The 20,040-nt window shown below is 45.3% G+C and overlaps 1 protein-coding gene and 1 pseudogene across 4 annotated transcripts in view; both read left to right on the top strand.

Moving 5' to 3' along the window:
- MBTPS1 (membrane bound transcription factor peptidase, site 1) overlaps positions 1 to 20,040 on the top strand; it is a 55,199-nt gene that overhangs the window by 11,959 nt on the left and 23,200 nt on the right. For all 3 annotated transcript variants that reach the window (XM_081274812.1, XM_081274810.1, XM_081274811.1), the window contains exons 3-11: positions 46 to 303; positions 3,768 to 3,971; positions 6,990 to 7,100; positions 7,519 to 7,628; positions 8,932 to 9,048; positions 9,859 to 9,926; positions 13,378 to 13,480; positions 15,170 to 15,321; positions 17,938 to 18,099. In XM_081274812.1, the coding sequence (XP_081130938.1) occupies positions 46 to 303; positions 3,768 to 3,971; positions 6,990 to 7,100; positions 7,519 to 7,628; positions 8,932 to 9,048; positions 9,859 to 9,926; positions 13,378 to 13,480; positions 15,170 to 15,321; positions 17,938 to 18,099 (1,285 nt within the window). The remainder of the gene's footprint in view (positions 1 to 45; positions 304 to 3,767; positions 3,972 to 6,989; positions 7,101 to 7,518; positions 7,629 to 8,931; positions 9,049 to 9,858; positions 9,927 to 13,377; positions 13,481 to 15,169; positions 15,322 to 17,937; positions 18,100 to 20,040) is intronic.
- On the top strand, positions 3,983 to 4,897 carry LOC308637928 (small ubiquitin-related modifier 2-like; annotated as a pseudogene). The gene has a single exon. The product of its transcript is annotated as a small ubiquitin-related modifier 2-like (transcript).

Here is a 20,040-nt window from a genome sequence, read left to right as displayed (position 1 = left end):
TTGTATACATAAGTTCTTATTTTTATTTTTGGTCATTGATTTCAGAATATATTGTGGCTTTCAATGGATACTTTACAGCCAAAGCTAGAAATTCGTTTATTTCAAGTGCTCTCAAGAGCAGTGAAGTAGACAACTGGAGAATTATACCTCGACACAATCCATCCAGTGACTACCCTAGTGACTTTGAGGTGATTCAGATAAAAGAGAAGCAGAAAGCGGGGCTGCTGACGCTTGAAGACCATCCACACATCAAACGGGTCACGCCGCAGCGCAGAGTCTTTCGCTCCCTGAAATACACTGAATGTGAGTACTGTGGCCTCAGTTCGAGGACTGCGAGTCTCTGCATCTAGTTCACCTGTCGTGAACATCCCTGGGGCAGGCCTTGTTTTAAATCAGGGCACTGTTGATGTGGTGGGGAGAGGGGCTCACTGCAGGGCCTCACAGGTTCGCCTGGAGCCTCTGCTTGCTGAAGGGAAGACCTGTCCTGGCTTCTCCTCTTCACCTGCTGCTTGTGTTCTTTCTGGGGTAGGTTTTGTCTCCTAGCCTCCTGTGCTCCTTTGGTGTGGGCGGCAGCTGCAGGCCTGAGAGGGGAAGGGGTCTGGCCTCCCTTTTGACTCTAGGCTTAGGCTTTCCTTCTTCCTGGGTTGGGCTGGTGAAGTCAGTTCATCTGCACGTTGTAGATTACATATTTATTGCGTCATGTTTTCCAAAGCATATACATTACCAAAGAAAGGTCTTTTCCTGTTTATCAAAAACCAGGTGAGTACATTGCTAGTTCTATTGTTTACTGTCATTTCTTTCATTGGAAGGAAAAAGGAAAAACATGTTCTTTCTGCTTCATCCATCATGTGCTAGACCTGAGAGTCTCCAGGCATCTTTGGAAAAGTTAACTAATTTGTGTGGTGTGAGGAGCCAGTTCTGGAGTCAGCTGTAAAATTCTGGGATTTGGCTCCTTTAGGGCCTTTTCTCCTCGGCCAGATGTTTTATATTATTTTTTATCCTTAAAAAAGCAATAGCACCCTGAAATGATCCACGAAGAGAAGAGCAAGATAAGGCTGGTATAGTTTGTCAGAATATATACATTGTCAGGCCATTTTGCTTGACTTGGTTTTTATTTTATTTCATTCTCTTAGAAGGTTTTAGGAGACACGGAGATGCCTAATTTTAGCACAAGAACCCTAGACTGTCCTGCTCGGTTTCCTGGCTGTACCTTTTCCACAGCATTTGCTACCTATTGCTTTCTGACATGGTGGTTCTTGTGAGTTGGCTAAGACCTTGAACAGTGAGCTCCTTTTTACCTTTAACCCTGATCTTTGCTCATCATTAAAATGAAGGTACTGCCTACCTCTCCAGATGCTCATGAAAATAGAATGAAATAATGCTTGGGAAGAGAGCTTTACAGGGTGTTCAGGGTGCTGCAAGAGCATCCAGTGGCATTATTTCTTGGCCCTTACTGGAAGAAGGTTTTGCTTTATTTTGGACTGAAGGCTGTCTCACCCTGGATCCTGTATCCCATGGGCTTTACGGCAAAGCTCGCCTCTTCTCCACGAAGCAGTATTAAAAAGATACTGTAAAGGTATCTGTCTTTCTGCTCTTTGAAGATATCCCTGGTGTCCTCTTTGGCACTTTCCTCTCTTTAAGTTAATAATTCCTAGTCCCTTCAACAGTTATGCATGTTACATGTCTCACCTCTCCTTGCCACATTTTATTTTTCTTTGAATACAGTTTTTCTGAAATGTTCCTAAAAGGTGAAGGCCAGAACTGAGAATAATACTTCAGGTATAATCGGTATGTTCAAGGTGAAGCAGAAGCCCACTCCCTTCTTCTAAATATCGTTCCTAATGGGTCTTTCTAGATTTGTCCCTGCCTAACGTTGACTTAAGACCAGAACCAACACATGAAGTCAGTTCAGCCAGTTTCAACTGGACTGGAAAAACAGTTTCTTTGTGAATTGACATGAGTATATATTTTCCAGGTGCCTGTACCTTCATGGAAGAGGCTTGGTAAGGGTGGAAGAAAAGTGGGAATGATTGGCTTTAGAAACCGAACTCTCTGTGGTTAGATTTATTCTTTTTAAAATTGGCTTGAAATAATTTGTTCTTCATTTTTTTTTTTTCCTTTTGGAGAGCTCAGCTACTCTCCACTCATTTTTTTTTTTTAAGAGAGAGAGAGGATTTCAATATTTATTTTTCGGCGGACACAACATCTTTGTTTGTATGTGGTGCTGAGGATTCGAACCCGGGCTGCACGCATGCCAGGCGAGCGCGTTACCGCTTGAGCCACATCCCCAGCCCAATTTGTTCTTCATTATAACAAGGACTTTGAAAGGCAAAAGAAAAACTCTTGCAGTTTTCATCCCCTGCCCCCCCCCCCCACTTTTTAAATAAAGGGATTTACAAATAATAAAATCCATTCTTTTTTAAAAAAATATTTGTTTTAGTTGTAGATGGACACAATATCTTTATTTTTATGTGCTGCTGAGGATCGAATTCAGTGCTTCACACTTGTGAGGCAGGCGCTCTACCACTGAGCTACAGCCCCAGCCCTAAAATCCATTCTTTTTGGAGTACAGTTTAGCAAGTTTTGGCAAAAGTATACAGTTAGGTAGGTATCCACCAACAAAACTGAGTTACAGAATTGTTCCATCACCCTTAGAAATGCTCTTCTTCTCCCTCCTGGTAGTTCTGTTTTTTGAAAGGTAAGAATATTAAGAATATGGAGCCCTGCGGTGGCCACACCTGTGATCCCAGAGGCTCTGGAGGCTGAGGCAGGAGGATTGTGAGTTCAAGGCTAACCTCAGCAACTTAGCAAGGTTCTGAGCAACTTAGTGAGACCCTATCTCAAAATAAAATATAAGAAAGGGCTGAGGATGTAGCTCAGTGGTTAAGCACTCCTGGGTTCAATCCCTAGTACTTCCTCCCCCCAGTATATATATATATATATATATATATATATATATATATATATATGTAAGTATGTGTGTGTATGGAGAAATATACAATTTTAAAAGATTCTATTTTTTTAAATTTTTAATATTTTATTTTGTTTAGTTTTCGGCGGACACAACATCTTTGTTTGTATGTGGTGCTGAGGATTGAACCCGGGCCGCATGCATGCCAGGCGAGCGCGCTACCTCTTGAGCCACATCCCCAGCCCTTAAAAGATTCTATTGATGTTTGGCCACAGATATGTTCAGTGGGATAACATGGCTTTTTCCTGTCCCAGAAGTGCAGTACTGTATTAGTGGCCAGTTTCTTCAGTACCCTCTTGGCTGTTTTCTGGTTCATTGAGAACAAGCTACTGATAAGTAATTGAGTTTCTCTTTAGTTTTATTGGCTTTATTTCTTTTCTTTTTTTTTTTTTTAATTTTTTTTTTTTTTTTTTAGTTGTAGGTGGACACAGTATCTTTATTTATTTTTCTGTGGTGCTGAGGATCAAACCCAGTGCCTCACATGTGTGAGGCTGGTGCTCTACCACTGAGCTACAGTCCCAGCCCTGGCTTTATTTCTTGAGTAGTTATTTGATCAGTTTTTTGCTTTACTTTGATTAGAAAATTCCATGTCAAGAACCATTTGGGAATAATATGAATAATAGGGCAACTAAATCATGCTGTATAATTATAATTCCACTGAGGAAGTCCTAATGAGAGGGAGAGAATCCCACTTTAAACAGGATTTCAAAGTCCTTGCTGCATGCAGAATGGCAGCATTGCCTGACATGGTGTTTTTAGTACTCTGGGTTCTAATTGTTCTCTTCCTTGACTCCAGCTGATCCGATCGTGCCCTGTAATGAAACCCGATGGAGTCAGAAGTGGCAATCGTCACGTCCCCTCGGAAGAGCCAGCCTCTCCCTGGGCTCTGGCTTCTGGCATGCTACAGGGAGGCATTCAAGTCGACGGCTGCTGAGAGCCATTCCACGCCAGGTTGCCCAGACGCTGCAGGCGGACGTGCTGTGGCAGATGGGATACACAGGTGCGTGTAAAGGTGGCACCAGGGGTCACCCTCGGGAGTCCCTGGTGCCACAGCTCTGCCCTTTGCACTTTTGTCCTTGCTGTTTATCAAGCTGGGTGTGGTCACTACCCCTGTCCTTAACTCCTGTTATAGTGGGCATCCAAGTTAGAAGTCACAGGAGCTCATCACTGTTTCTGAGATTAGAGGGGCAGATTATGGAGAGTTTCCTTCCTGTCAGCATGAACGTGAACACGCACAGCCCTGCTCACAGCCAGGCTGGCTGGCAGTCCAGGAAAGGGGTCTGACTTGGCAGAGAAAGAGTTCAGGTTGAGAGGTAGTCCCTGGACATGAGTAGGTTCATGAAAATGGGTTTCTTGCTTCTTCTGCCGCTCCTGGAGCTGCTTGTGTGCTCGTTCGGTGCGGACCTGGTACCTCTTTTGTGAAGCGGCAGCTGAGGAGACTCCAGCGCTCCCCATGGCCGACGAAAAGCCCAAGGAAGGAGTCAAGACTGAGAACAACGATCATATTAGCTTGAAGGTGGCGGGGCAGGATGGTTCTGTGGTGCAGTTTAAGATTAAGAGGCAGTAAACTAATGAAAGCATATTGTGAACGACAGGGTTTGTCAATGAGGCAGATCAGATTCTGATTTGACTGGCAGCCAATTAATGAAACAGACACACCTGCACAGTTGGAAATGGAGGATGAAGATACAATTGATGTGTTCCAGCAGCAGACAGGAGGTGTCTACTAAAAAGGGAACCTGCTACTTTACTCCAGAACTCTGTTCTTACAGACCAAGAATACATTCTCAATTACAAAACTGCAATTTGGTTCCACCACATCCTGATTACTACAGTATAGTTTTCTTTATTCTTTCATTTTCCCCTTCCCCATTCCTTTATTGTACATAGAGTAACTGGTGTATGTGCACAAGCATATTGCATTTTTTTTTTAAACTAAATGGTCAATGATATGTTTTGATTGGCATCAAATGGAGATGGGATGGGGAAAAATACTAGTTCTGTGAAAATATCCCCTTTCTCTATTAGTGGCATGCTCATTCAGCTCTTATCTTTATATTCCAGTAAGTTATTTTGCTCTCACTGTTTTAACAAAAAACAAAACAACAACAACAAAAAAAAAAAACCTGAACAACATCAAAATCCTTGCATACCTTGTTCAATTGGAGAATTTTAATGTTTTTCATTTATCATTGTAAAACCAAGGACAATTTTATAACTTTTTTGTACGTAGCTGTTACATGTAGGGCAATCTGTCTTTAAGTAGGGGTAAATTACTCTTAAAAAAGATTCCTAGATAGTTTTCCCTTCAAGTCAAGCGTCTTGTTGTTTAAATAAACTTCTTGTTTAAAATGAAAAAAAAAAAAAAAAAGAAAATGGGTTTCTTGCTTGAGTTAGGAAGACTAAGTGACTGACCGTCCCCCTTTCTAGTCACTTATTTCAGAACAGAAAATGTTAAGGATCACATTTTATGGGGAGGAAAAAACTCACAACTAGTAAAGTTTTTCTTTTCCTTATTGACTGATCACAGCAGAACTTTCCTGTTTTAACTAATGCAGAATTTTTGCCCTTACTTAGATGTGAGCCATGTCTTGCTCCGGGATACCATAGTTGGTTTGGGTGTCCTCCCACTTGTCTCCCAGACTTGGGGGGCTGCCTCTCCTGTGACTTCTGCAGCTTCCACCTCTTCCTGTGTGCATGGTCTTTAGGCTTAACATTTGGGAGACTAAACATTTCTTTCTTTTTTCTTTCTTTATATTTTAATGGGTGGGAAAAATACCTTTATTTTATTTTTATGTGGTGCTGAGGATCGAACCTAGTGCCTTATGTGTGCCAGGGGAGCTCTCTGTCACTGAGCCTCAGCCTCCTTTTTTTTTTTTTTTTTTCCCTTAGGTACCAGGGATTGAACCCAGGGCACTTGACCATTTGGCCACATCCCAGCCCTATGTTGTGTTTTTTGTAAACACAGCGTCTCACTGAGTTGCTTAGCACCTCACTTTTGCTGAGGCTGGCTTTAAACTCGCAATTCTCCTGCCTCAGTCCCGAGCCTCTGGGATTACAGGCATGTGCCACTGTGCCAGGCTCCAAGACTAACCATTTCTTAAAATGATTGTCTTCCCCTCCTCTCAGTTTTATCTTTTTAGAGTGAGAACTCCCTCACAAAACAAATTCTATGATCGTCAGAAATCATTTTTTCTCCAAAACCAGGTGGTTTCCAGTTTTACGTGTATATTTTTAAAAAGTGCTAGTGATTTTAATGGTTGTCTCAGTGTATTGGTTGTGCAATGTAGTATTGGTAGGTAAAGAGCTCAGCAGATAGACATCACCTTCATTACATTATTAAGTAATATAGGTGTTTTTTTTTTTTTTTTAGATGTTTTCTAAGATTTGATGAAACAAGCCCATCTTGTGTTACATTAATGCAGATAGCTTTTGGCCAGTCTCTGAAATGGATTCATTATAGAAAAGTACCAGGAGCCAGCCCCCCTCAGCTGTGATTAACTCTGTGTGGTGTTTGCAGTCTGTTTCCACAGTGTGTTATTAGTGAGCAGTGTCGGGTGATTGCTGCCTCTCAGGCATGGAATATGGTTTTCCCTCTCTGATGGCCATGCCACGCTTCTCCAGTGGGAGGGTGCTCTGCAGGGCTCAGAGGTGGTGTGGGGATGGTACCTGAAATAAATTACCAGGAGAAAATTCATCAGCGGTCCCATCCTGCAGCCTGAGGCATCCTCAGATGGAGCAGTGGTTCCGTTCCTGAGTACTGATGATTGTTGAGGGGTCCAGGGGATTCCATGCCCAAATCTTGTTTCTTAGCAAGTGATGGCAGTTCTCCACCCTTCTTTCCTTAGTCTTGGCTTAGCCAGTAGCCCTGGAGCATCGACCCAACCTGTGGCACTTGGGCTTTGGCCTCCTGTGACATTCCTTTTCCTGTGGCTTCTGGAGAAGAATATTTTGTAGACACAAATCCAAAAAGATGACTTCTACAAATATGGTTGTGTATTTTTCTTTTTGGAACAAGGTGCTAATGTCAGAGTTGCTGTTTTTGACACTGGGCTGAGTGAAAAGCATCCCCACTTCAAGAATGTGAGGGAGAGAACCAACTGGACCAACGAGCGCACCCTGGATGACGGTAGGGCCTGGCCTGGGGGGCGTGGCCACCTGTGGGCTTGGGGCTTCGCCTTGGCCCTTTGTTGATTAGGTGTGATTTTTCATGTCCTAACCACTCCACAGTCTGATCCCAAGTTGTTATTGTACCTTTGTCATGACAGGAGCTGCTCTGAAGGTCTCAGAGGGTGTGGGACAACAGAAGCTGGGGAGAGGAGGGAGGAATGCCTGGGAGGAGCAGCTCCTGACCAAGGAGACGGTGTGGACAGCCCCAGTGGCACTGGTGTGCTGGGCAGGCAGGTTTGGGTGGAGGGCAGTGGAGTGCAGAAAGCTCGCCATGAGGCCTCTTGGAGGCCTGTGTGGAGTGGACGGTTTGGAATGCTCTGCTGGGGCATGCATTTCCAGCTGTGTCTCATGGGGCTTCCTTTCCCTTGTGCTCACAGGGTTGGGCCACGGCACATTTGTGGCAGGTGTGATCGCCAGTATGAGGGAATGCCAAGGCTTTGCTCCAGACGCAGAGCTTCATATTTTCCGGGTCTTTACCAACAATCAGGTAAGTGTTCAAGGACTCTTGACAATGTCTAAGGAGTCAGTATTGAAATGTAAAGTACGGCCATAGAGCTGGGGTGTGGCTCAGTGATTGAATGCTGCCCCGGGGTCCACCCTCAGCACCACAGACAGACAGAACTGCAGAACACACACACCTGCTTTACAGCAGTGCATGCCAGCGATGCTGAGGCACGTGTGACAGTCTCACTGTTGATCCTTCTGCCTTCATCCCATCACCCCCTTCACCACCTCCCTGGAATGCAAAGACCTTGTCCCCTAGGCCACCTGTCCAGTAGTTCCTTGGTTTCCCATTTCCTCTTCACCCTCAGGTTTGTCTGAGGCCTCTGTGCCACCTGATAGAGTAAGTCCTTCCTGTATGTTTGCCTCCCTGACTGGGCTCCTACCCCTGGAGGGTGGGGACTGTGTTTCTGACCCCTGTATGCAGGCACCTCCCATTATGTCTGGTAATGTGAATGTGCAAGCTTTGTTCCCTCACTCTTCATTTGGAAACTATTTATAGAAAAGAGGAAGGCTGCTGGTGTTTACCTTAAAATTTTAATTCTTGTAGAGTTAAAACATCCCTCAAAAATACTAAAAGGCAACATAGTGATGATCCCTGGACCCCATCCAGAGTGTTCTTAGCTCACTTTGCACATCTCCCATATGGTGGTGGTCTCCATTTCTTGTACCTCCTCTTAGGATATATATATATGTAAATATGTAGCCTTACTTTAAAAAACTTGTTAAAAGCAATTCCTAATCATTTTACTATTTTTCTTCCCACTGTAAACTGAATTTTGTATTTTTAAAAAATAGTAAATGGTGATTCAGAAAGTCATTTATTTTATGTGAGAAAGTAGGAGGAACTGAACATCAGAGACATACTACTGTGAAATACCTGTTAGTGCTGCCATTTGTCCTTTTGTCTACTTAGGACTGAAGATTAGTAGATCAGTATACTGAACCATTCAGAAATGCTGAAGTACCATAGAATACATCCTTTTGTAAGCAGGCAGTTAGAAGCTTGGGGCCTTATCTAGCAAGACGTGCCATAGGTAAGGAGCTGTCCATGGCACCTACAGAGAGGCCACCTGCCTAACACAGCATTTCTCCCTAGGCCCATCCCTGAGAACTTAGAATGTCTGGGTATATTTGTACTTGGTATGTTTCTGATTTTAAGTTACTTAAAAGATATTAAGAAAAATACTTCATGCTTTAAAGAGGCTATATTTACCTTTAGGAACAAACTGTCCTAGAACTTTGAGGCTTTTACGGAAACACTAAGGGGGCTGTTTCACTATAACTAGGTATCTTACACATCTTGGTTTCTGGACGCCTTCAACTATGCCATATTAAAGAAGATCGATGTGCTGAACCTTAGCATCGGGGGCCCTGACTTCATGGATCACCCCTTTGTTGACAAGGTTGGTTGAGTCAGTGCACAAGGACATGAGTTTGGATGATAGCTCCTGCATGTTTGTGTCTCTAGCTATATCATGTCTAGCGTGCTAGTGGCTTTTCATCCGGGTGGGACAGCTTTGTGAGAACAGATGGCCAATGACATGTATTTTGATGTACTAGAGTGCCATAAACCCATTGAGGGAGAGACTTCAGAAGTAGGTATTTGTAAGGGGAACTTGTTGGTTCTTCTGATCTAAACCTACACTCTGAGTTTTCCTGAAAATGGCCAGCAAGCCAATGTCTGCTCTGGGCAGTGCACAGACCTAATGTTCTGGGCGCTGTCCTCCCTTAGACTTACTGGTCCCAGATGTACTGGCCTCTGGAATGGCCAGTGCTGCATTGGAGGAGGCTTTCTTCTTTTTTAGGACTATTTATAGGGTTTGGGGGGACAGTTGCATATTAGTTGTTTAAAGTGCTGTGTTTCGGGGCTCAGGTTGTGGCTCAGTGGTAGAGTGTTCACCTGGCATACATGAGGCACTGGGTTCGATCCCCAGCACCACATAGAAAAAAAATTTAAAAATAAAAAGGTATTGTGTCCACCTACAACTAAAAAGTAAATGTTTTCTTTTTTATATTTATTTTTTGTTTATCGGCGGACACAACATCTTTGTTGGTATGTGGTGCTGAGGATCGAACCTGGGCCGCATGCATGCCAGGCGAGCGTGCTACCGCTTGAGCCACATCCCCAGCCTGAAAAATAAATGTTTTTAAAAAATAGCATAAAGTGCTGGGTTTCATTTGTTTCATTAAGTGAATACTTGCTCACCTCTTAGGTGTGGGAATTGACAGCTAACAATGTGATCATGGTGTCTGCCATCGGCAATGATGGGCCCCTTTATGGGTAAGTAGTCTCCACAAGGGTGATGTTGACAAGGTTGGTTGAGTCAGTGGGTGTTGAGTCAGTGGGCTGGGTGTTTTTCCTGAAATAACTAAAAATTGTCAGTAGATTTGTATATCTGTGTATACTTATTTTTATCTCTCCAAAACTTTGAATTATGAATGTTTTACTGAAAAAAAGAAAAAAATCCCAGAATATGTAATGAACCCCTACATTCTTACCAGTTACTGCAGCTGTCAGTCGTCTTGTTTGATTTTTTTAAACTTTGTTGTAAATAGTGAGTTCTACCCTAAGTTTTTATTCTGTTCTTCTTTTCTTTCTTCCTTCTAAATACCAAGTAAGAAAGAGAATTCATAGTTGCTGAGCGTTTATTGACACCCACTATGTACAAAATCCAGGGACCAAGAAGGAAGTAGACAGGTGCCTGCCTTTCCAGGAAAAGTTAGGTGCGAACATGGCTTGAGGGAGAAGTCCAGGACTAGGTGGGGACAGACAGCTTGGGAGTTGAGGAAAGGGTCATTTGGTTGGGAGAAGAGCAAAGGACAGTCTCAGTGTGCCTGTGTGCTTGTTAGGCATTCAAGAAGCATGAAGTGCTAGATTTTCACTGAAACATCCCCAGCAGGCTCTTGTCTGATTCAGATTCTCAATTTTCTTCCTACCTTTGGCTCTGATTTTTATTCTGCAGATTAAAGTATATAAATAGTTTCTTGTACTGTAAAGCTACTGCAGTCAAACATTTGTCACCCTCCTCTATTGAGGTCCCAGGATGGGTGCAGTTTGGTATTATGGCAAAGGATTTGAGGTAGCCACAGAGATAAGAGAAAAATCATAGAGAGGAACAGAAAAATGGCTGTACTATGTGCCGCGGCACAGTGGAGGGTAGACTGAATGTTTGCGCCCACCCCCGTGTGCACGTGCTTCTGCTGTGACACACTGCATCTGGCTGGCCACATCCTCGAAGTTCCTGCTGAGGGAAAGCAGGTGGCCTGGAGAGCCAGTGCCAGGGATAATATGAGACTGCTCTGGGTGAAGTTTGTGTGGGTCAGAGACATGAATGTTGGCAGTCATAGGGTTTGAGCTTAGTTCAGCAAGTGACCCTGTCCCCTTGTAAGAGGTCCTAGGTCTGGATTTTCTGTAGCATCACTAATGCATATTGTGATTAATAAATATAAGTGAAATTACAAGTGACATTAATAAATATAAGTCACAGTTAGAGGTACAGTGACATACCCTCCCTGTCTCACTGTACCTCTAATGGTGACCAACACTGTTGAGGCATGTCAGATGCTGAGTTTTCTTTCTTCCCCTTCATATGGTTCTCTGGTTGCCACTTCTCTTATTCCCGATGTCTCCACTAAATGGTTCAGAGATAGCCGGTTGTCAATTTTCTGTCCTCTCTTCCTGCCACTATCTCCTCCCACCCAACAGCAGATAGGAGGGAAGCCAGACAGGCGCAACCTGCCTTGTGAGAGCTGAGGACCTTCCCTTCTCTGGCCTCAGCACCTTGCCTGTTGTGGGGGTGCAGTACTGCTTGCACAGTGGTTGTGGGACGAAGCTGGACCACAGTGTTCCAAGTGGCTGTTGAATGTCTACTTCTACTGTCCAAACAGTTTTCTTTTTGCAGAGAAGCTGCCCGTTTGCTCTCTTGGTTTCACGCCATGGAGCAGCCAGGAATGCAGCCTCCTCTATTCCACCACTTTCTATTGTATGTCTGCCAGTTTTCTATTCCGGAATCCACAGTGGCTCATTGTTACCTAATAAATCAAGTGGACATTTTTCTTCTGCTATTCAAGATCCTCTAGAGTCTAGCAGGAATTTGCAAATTTTCCCTGCCTTCCGTGGGCAATTGCACTCCAGAGCTTCTAAGCAGAAAGTTGTGATTTTGAGTATAGTAGAGAAGACAGACCTCAAGAGGAAGGCCTTTGAGGGTCTCCAAATCATTTGTGTGGACACAGTGCCACATACAGACCTGGCATGTCTGTATGTCTGTACTGTCTTTTGCAGTGATAGCAAATGGCATGTGATTGGTCCCTGCAGCCAGCTGGTTGTGGTTACAGTTGACCGCCTGGACATTAGAGGACTGCTCCCAGCACTGGTCAAGACAGAAGCATGTACCTATCAGTACCTTTTGAAATAAGGCATGCATTTGAGAGCCCCTCTTGCTGGAATCTCTTGAGTCCTGTACCCACAACCCTTCTTTGAGCCTCTGAGGCTGTGGTGCCCCTTTTTAGTATCAACGATGATTTCTTTATTTGTCACCCTGTTTTTCTTGACGCCTTCCCTATTTCTTAAGGATTAAAAGCACTGCGAGTATTAAAATGATTAACAAGTCGAGGAAGGATGGGAAGGAAGGTGACATTCTTTCATCAACTTCAGTGGGAGGACTGTTGGTGACCTGTGTACTAGCCTCTGTTCTTGAACTCATGGAAATTCGCAAACCATTTTGGTTCTTCTGAATAACTACCTGGTAGCATATTGGTGGCCAGTGAGCTGAGAAGGTAGAATCAGAGTTTGTTGGATGTGATTTGAAGTCATTGCTTAAAAGCATACACTTCTAGAATCTTGCTGTTAATGTCTTTCTTTTTTAAAAAAACCTGTATTTATTTTTATGTGGTGCTAAGGATTGAACCCAATGCCTCACGTGTGCTTGGCAAGCACTGTGTCACTGAGTTACAACCTCGGCCCTAATAATGTCTCTTAAGCTTCTTGAAATCAGTTGTAATTATTGAGTTGTCAGAGTTTGGTAGTGAAGCTATGATATAAAAAGGTTAGAAATACAATTTTGTAACTGGTTGTTATATGCTTTCAAATCAGCTGCATCTTGACTTCAAATGTTTTTGTTATTGTTCATTTTGTGATAGCTTCTTTGCAGGTATAGTGCACTTGAGGTACTGAAGAGAATGACGTGGGCTTTCCTGTATATTCTTTCTCCTGTGGAGGCCAAGGTTGCAGAGAAATGGTGGTCCCCACATTCTCTGTGAGGGTGCAGATACTTGCAAAAGGTCCATTGAAAGCTTTTGCTTCTAACTGGTGATGCATATGTGCTGATCTGGTGGCTTCCCAGGTAACATCTAGTCAAGGAGGCAGGATGCCTCTGAATGGAACGATTCAAGTAAAAAGAGAACACTTAACCGGTGGTGAATTGTGACATGTCAACTCCTGGAAAGTTCAGGAGAAGTGAGGGAGTGAGTTTGGAGCTGGGCCCACCTACGGGTGGAAAGGTGACAGGACAGAGAGGGCAGAAATGTTTGACCACAACACACAGGTGGCAGAAAACATGACATTTCCCAGGACACAGGGTGGCTATGAGGAGCAGTGGTATGTTGAAGCTACACATTCTTGTCACAGAAGAACCTAATAGAATCTTAAATTTTTCTGGGAGCATTTGCCCTTATTTGAATTGTTCATTTAAAAGTATTTCTCTCCCCCCGTTTTTATGTGTGTCTCAATTTAGCACTCTGAATAACCCTGCTGATCAGATGGATGTGATTGGAGTGGGTGGCATTGACTTTGAAGATAACATCGCCCGCTTTTCTTCCAGGGGAATGACCACCTGGGTATGCTTTTCTATTAGTCTAATGTGGCCCAAGGAGCCTTTGGTCTGAATGCTTTGTGGGTGCACAGGTAGAGAGCAGCTTGTGAGGCAGATCCTCAGATCCACAAATCCAGCAGCCAGGGCTGTTGGGGCGGGCGCTTCATGAGGACAAGAGACCTGGCCCCTCTGGTGCCTACCACCTCAGTTTGACAAGTCCTGAGCTGCCGCAAAGTCCAGGGGCGGTTTCCGAGTTGTATTCCCCAGTTCCTCTTCTTTTTAACTTACTTTCAAGTAGCTCACTTTTAGGTGAGTTGGATTCATGCCTGCTTATTCTGACTAGTAGGAAGGAAAGCAGTTCTCCTTAGGACGAGGTGAGAAGGTATTTTTTTTTAGGCCTTAAGAAGTCGAAGCTAATAGCAGCTTAATAGCAACTTTGCTAATAAAATAATTATGAAATAGTTATGTTTGTATACAAACCAAAGTGGCTCCAGCAGGTTAATAGCTCAGCCGTGAGGAGTTTGACTCTGTAGCTGACCGAGCCTCCTTCACCTGGAGCGGCACTCGGGCTTTAGCCTTGCAGTGCCTGGGCAGCATCTCCCCCTAATGTTCTTTGGGGACAGGCCATCTCTTGGTGTCCTCACTTGACATGTGCTGTGCTGGAGGTCTCAGATAAGGCCCTGGGGGGACTTACCACTTGCTGGGAACGCTTGTCCCCACCAGCAGCTCCGTGTAGGACAGCCCTCCACTTGAGCCTTCATGCCTGGACAGTGCCAACACACTGGTGCCCCTTCCTTCTGGTGCCCCGCCACAGGCACTTGATGCCTCCCCCTCGAGTGGCCCATTGACTTGGCGCTGCCCTCTGGTGGATCCCACTTTGAAGGTCAGACGGTGCTGTGCTGTGCGTCCTCACCTGTGTGTCTTGGCACGTCCTGTGTGTGGTCAGAGGCCAGCAACAGTCACCTGCCGGCCTCAGCCCCACCCTGTTTTCCCTGAGCTGTGATGTGCTATCACAGCCTTGGCCTTTGCAAGAGGCTCGCTTTTCACTGGCCTTTGAGAAATATTCCTGAGTTCTCTCTGAGCTACGGCGGTTGACGTCACCCAGTGCCCCTTGCCAGTGGACTGCAGGCAGGTTTCCATTTCAGAGTACAGACTTGCCAACAGAGTGCACAGTCCTGTTGTGCTCTGACTTTGCCCCAGTTTGCATGAAGCTTAAGAGTACTTCCTTAAACTCTTATTTAGGTCAGTCACCCAGTATCTCGATCATCCTAAATGGGTTCTTATTCCCTGTGGAAATATCTAGTCGTAACTGTACTTTTTTCCTTCTGCAAAAGTTTTTTTTTTTCTTTCCCTTAACTTTTAATTTTAATTTTGTTATTCTAACAACTTTCTAATTTTTAATTTATCTAGAGATAAAGCAATTTCCAGTTTCTAGTTTTAGAAATAAATCAGTGCCTAGCTTCTGGTCCTGCATCTTATCAAAACTAAAGTTTTTTTTTTTCATTTTTTAAAATTATTTTAGCTTTGATGTCCTACTGGTTGTTATAAAACATACTAACAAATACTTTATTTTCTACATTACCACCCCAAGCCAGTACCTCCCTCAGGTGGCACTGTTGAGTCCCCGTTTTCTGTTCTGATTTTACTTGTCATCGCCCTACCCGCCTGAGTGCCAGCTTGGGTGGTGCAGAAACTGAGCTCCTCTTGTTTGTAGGAACTGCCAGGAGGCTACGGTCGTGTGAAACCTGACGTTGTCACCTATGGTGCTGGAGTGCGGGGTTCCGGTGTGAAAGGGGGGTGCCGGGCCCTCTCAGGGACCAGCGTGGCCTCTCCAGTGGTGGCAGGTGCTGTCACCTTATTAGTGAGGTGAGTATTGGGGAGCATAGGCAAGAGCATCTTCCTCGGGATTGGTACACAGGTGGCAGAGTGGACGCGAGGCCTGTGCCTGACTGGGTCTGAGGTCTCTGTTCCTTCCTCTCTGTACGGGAGATGGTTGCCTCCTATGAGGACTGGGTGATGTCTGTGCCCGCGCAGTGTAAGCTGGGGGAAGGTGCTGGGTACCCCACAGGGTGAGTGGCTCTTCCCTCTAATGAGCATGATTTTAATGCTTTTGTGCCCAGCTAGGCAGGGAATCAAATCAGCTCCTTTCCTGCTTGCCTCTGTGTCCTAGGGGATGTGCCTTCAAAGAGTTAAATACATCTTACCACGTGTCTTTAAGGCATTCAGAGTTATATGATGGCACACATACAGAGGTAAAGAGTTTCTCTAGGGAGGCATTATCCCACGTCCATCTTGTATAGTACTTTGTGTGTGTGAATTCCCTTTTAACATGCTCTTAGCGAGTCGTGGTCGGCCAGCCAGGGGCTGGTGTCAGCCCTGCTTTGTGAGAGGTGGGTGTTTATGCTGCTAGGCCCCGACTCTCCGAGTCTTGGGCCCTTTTGGGGAAGCTCAGTCATGCACCCTCACTTTGCAGAGGATGACAGTGGATGGAGTTCTCAAGCACAGGCGTCCAGAGTCAATAGCACGCACGCTCTGCCTTTCAGTCAGCACCTTGTTCTCCAGGTCGTAAAAAGATGCCTTGTGTTAGCCTTCATTTTGTCATTGTACGTTCCCTCAAAAAAATCTTAGTTTTTCTGTCTAACTGAAGTCTTAGTGAGGTACTGTGTCAGCAAAAAAAACTCGACATATTTGAAATTTCTGTTCATTTAAAAATTAAAACAGATAAATGATAGTAAGTGCTTTCATACTTAAAATTATCTTTAGCTGGGTGTGGTGGTGCACACCTGTAATCCCAGTGACTTGGGAGGCTGAGGCAGAAGGATCACAAGTTCAAAACCAGCCTCAGCAATTTAGTGAGGCCCTAAGCAACTTAGCAAGACTCTTACTCAAAATAAAAAATGAAAAGGCCTGAGGATGTGGCTCACTGGTTAAGTGCCCTGAGTGTTGTTTAATCCCTGGTATTTAAAAAAAAAAACCTTGAAAAGTAAGGGAATTGCATGTTGATTTTGGCATCTAATGCTGTGGATTATTTTGTCCAGCATTGTAATTCATTGTAGTTCTTGACAAAGGTAGGTATCTGCCTCTTGCCTTTGTCCTCCCTTGCAGGTCAGAGCCAGATTCTTGAAGATGTTGACATTGGCGAGAGTAATCTTTGGGAACATCCCTGTCCTTGCTAGAAAAGTTGTCATTTTCTTCCAGGTGTGCCCTGCCCTTAGAATGCAGAGGGAAACAAGGGGGTGGGCTGGGGCTCACCCGCTCACTCATACTGTAGTGTCTGCCGAGTGGCGGGGCTTCAGCAAGCGCTCCTGTTTGTAGTCCTGTGGGGTCAGGAAGCAGGAAACCTGGCCCAGCTCTGCCCCTTCCCGTGGGCTTAGCAGGAAGCGAGGGCCACAGCTGCAGTGGGGAGCCCTCCATCACTCTGCAGGGTTCCAGCTTGAAGGAGACCTGCCACTCTTCTCACCTGGAGCAGGTAAAAGTGCCACAGTGAGGGCTCAGAAATAGCTCGTGGTGGTGGCCATGCCACAGGAAAGTGCAGCCTCACCCTTGGTTTAGCTTTATGGCAGGAAAAGGAGAAGGAGGAGGACTGGCTTGTACTGTGAATATCCTTTTATTCTGTCGTTAAGAACTAATCCTACAGGATTTTCACACTTCTCCTGTCAGGTTTCCCACTTAGAAAACTTGCCTAGACTCCAATGCAACCACCAACATGTAAAAATATTGAGGGACTTAGAAGAGATGGTTTCCTTTGTGCCCACTGATGTTTTCCCCCTCAGTGTGGGGATTGAATTTTACCTATATATAGCATCTACACGCACAAACTGAACGCCTCAGTGCTAGAGTTGGCTGGGCTCCTCGCCAGGCAGAGCAGGGCTGAAGTTGCTCAGATGCATCCTGAGTGAAAGCTGAAGGGTCTGAGGTCTGCGTGTTCTACATAACCTTATGCACCAGGTGATCATCCTACACGGGCCTCCAGATCTGCAAACAGGAAGGCCAGGGTCAGCCATGGAGGCGGTGGTCTTCACTCAGCCCACGCCTCCTGCTCGTCCTTACTTACGTTGCAGGGCCTCCAGCATCCACCTGTGTGCCTTTTCTCCTTCCGGCCAGCTGAGGTCTCAGGGTGTCTTCTTCCTGGGCCAGCAGACCTCCCTTCCCCTGAGAGCCAGTACCTTTTTGATATTCTTCCTGCAACCGGTGTGATTGACTTGGTTAATTTATTGGGGAAATAGGCATTAATTACTCTTAAATTTAGCCCAAACAGGCCCTGGCCCATAAGTCACTGAGTAGAGTGGCAGGGGTTAGGGTACTTGGTCCTGAGGCCACTGTGGCAGTTGAGTGTGATAGTCTCATCTCATGTGGGCTCTGTCAGTGATGCTCCTGTTAGATGGAAAACAAGGCTGGGGCCGCACATGTGCAGGCTAAGGTTAGTCTGATTTTCATTCTTCTGCTGAGAGGAACTGAACACATACTTTATTTTCTCACCAGCACAGTACAGAAGCGCGAGCTGGTGAATCCTGCCAGCATGAAGCAGGCCCTCATCGCATCGGCCCGGAGGCTTCCTGGGGTCAACATGTTTGAGCAAGGCCATGGCAAGCTGGACCTGCTCAGGGCCTATCAGATCCTCAACAGCTACAGACCACAGGCCAGGTCAGTCAGCATCTGCCGCCCAGAGGCCTTCCTCTCCTTCACTGGGCTCTTGGGCTTTTCCTCTGCACAGAACACTAGCCTTGAAACCCAGCACTGGTTGCACACTCTGTGAGGCCATGCTGCTGCTAGGGTGCTGGCAGCAGAGTTTATGACACTGTCACCTAACTGCAGTTCTGGTGTCTGTAATATAAATACTAGTGATGTTGCATCTACACGGTGGACAGCTTAGCTGATCATAGTGCAACTATAGACACTGATCCCTCACCACAGGGTGGACGAGTGTGGGCACCACTCTCATTGCACAGCTTCCTCCTCACCTTCCTCACTGGCTCCGGGTCCAGACCCACGTGGGTGTGTTGTGTAGGTCTCTCCACCTCACAGGTCGTCTGTCTTCACTGTTGCTCGTGACTTTGACTCCTCCAGAGTACTAGTGCTGACTTTGTGCGCTGTTTCTTGAGGTGGATTTATCTGATGTCTTCAGAAAGGCTTAAGGTTATTTGTTTTTTACCCTCTGTATTTTAGATTTTTGAGTTTCACCACTAGCACAGAAAACCCCATTCCTCACCTAGCTCTCCCTAATGTTGACATGCCACATAAACAGCACAGCCCCCAAGGCCTGCACATGCACACGGACAGAGTGTGGTAGACCAATGAGCTGATGTGGTACTACGGGTCTTGCTTATTGTCCCTTGCAGGCCCTCTGTTGGGTCTGGGCTCCCAGGTTGCACTTGGTTGTCATGTCACCTGTGTCTCTGAGAATCGCTGTCCCTAGCCCCCTCTTATTTATTCAGTTACCTATATCAGTATGGATGCTTGGAGGTGTTTTCTTAGATATAATCCATTGATGTATATGTATCAATGATGATAATCCATTGATCCTATAGTTTTGTTTGTTCAGATTGCTCCAGATATGGCTGGTGGTAGCTGCTTTCAGTGTGTCTGTGTCTCCTTGGCGTATGTCTCCATCTTGTTTTTATTTTGCCAGTGGACATCCCATCATGCATTTCCACACTCCAGCATGGTGACAGTTCTTTACTTCAGTAAGAGGATGGTATTTGGAAGACCAAGGGCCAGCCAGGGGGTGCACATGTATGCAGACACCATCTGTGTGTATAGTGGAAACGTGTTTGTGCTGTTTCCTGACTCTACCCAACACTCGAGTGCTTCTTAGCCTTCCCTTTCTGGTTCATTACCCCTTCCTCCCACAGTGAGAAGCCTGGCTCTCTTACACAGTTGTACTGATTGTTTGCTGAGTCCTAGTAGGCACATATTGAATGGTTTTAAAAAGAATTACTGACCCATATCTTGTAACTAACTAGAGTACAGTCCTTGTATATGGTGCATTTTAACTTCACCCTTACAGAATTGGGTCAAGCGGTTTTCCAGGGTTACTTAGGTCTTTGCTGTTCAGGCACATTGTAGCATTTGGGTTCCTTTATTTTTTTTTAAATCGATATATTTTTTTAATTAAAAAAAATTTTGTAGATGGACAGAATGCCTTTATTTTATTTATTTTTACGTGGTGCTGAGGATCGAACCTGACGCGTGCTAGGCGAGCGCTCTGCTGCTGAGCTACAGCCTCAGACTTCAGGTTCCTTTTGGATTTCCCCACCTCCCACCTCCTGGTTGATTTCAGCAAGCGGCTGGGCATGTGAAGCAGTACCATGTCCTTCCCTCTTCCACATACCCCTGTTAACAGGCAGGCAGAGTTTTGTTCCTTCTTCAACTCCTTTTGCACAAGTGAGCAGGTGAGTAGAAGAGCAGCAGTGTCACAGTGTCTTGTCACTTTTCCACCTCCCAGGATCCTGGAAAGCGCTGCCAGCTCTTGGTTCCCAGCTTGCGCCCTGACAGCAGTGCCGTGTGACTGTGCCATTTTCGATGCAACACTCACCTGTGCACGGGTCAGAGTCAGGTGTAGAGGTAGCTTTGTTAGAGTGTTTG

This window comes from Spermophilus citellus (assembly GCF_964194105.1).
Source record: "Spermophilus citellus genome assembly, chromosome: 18".
Taxonomy (NCBI): domain Eukaryota; kingdom Metazoa; phylum Chordata; class Mammalia; order Rodentia; family Sciuridae; genus Spermophilus; species Spermophilus citellus.
The sequence above is the reverse complement of the archived record's forward strand: the minus strand, read 5'-3'. Positions and strand labels throughout refer to the sequence as shown.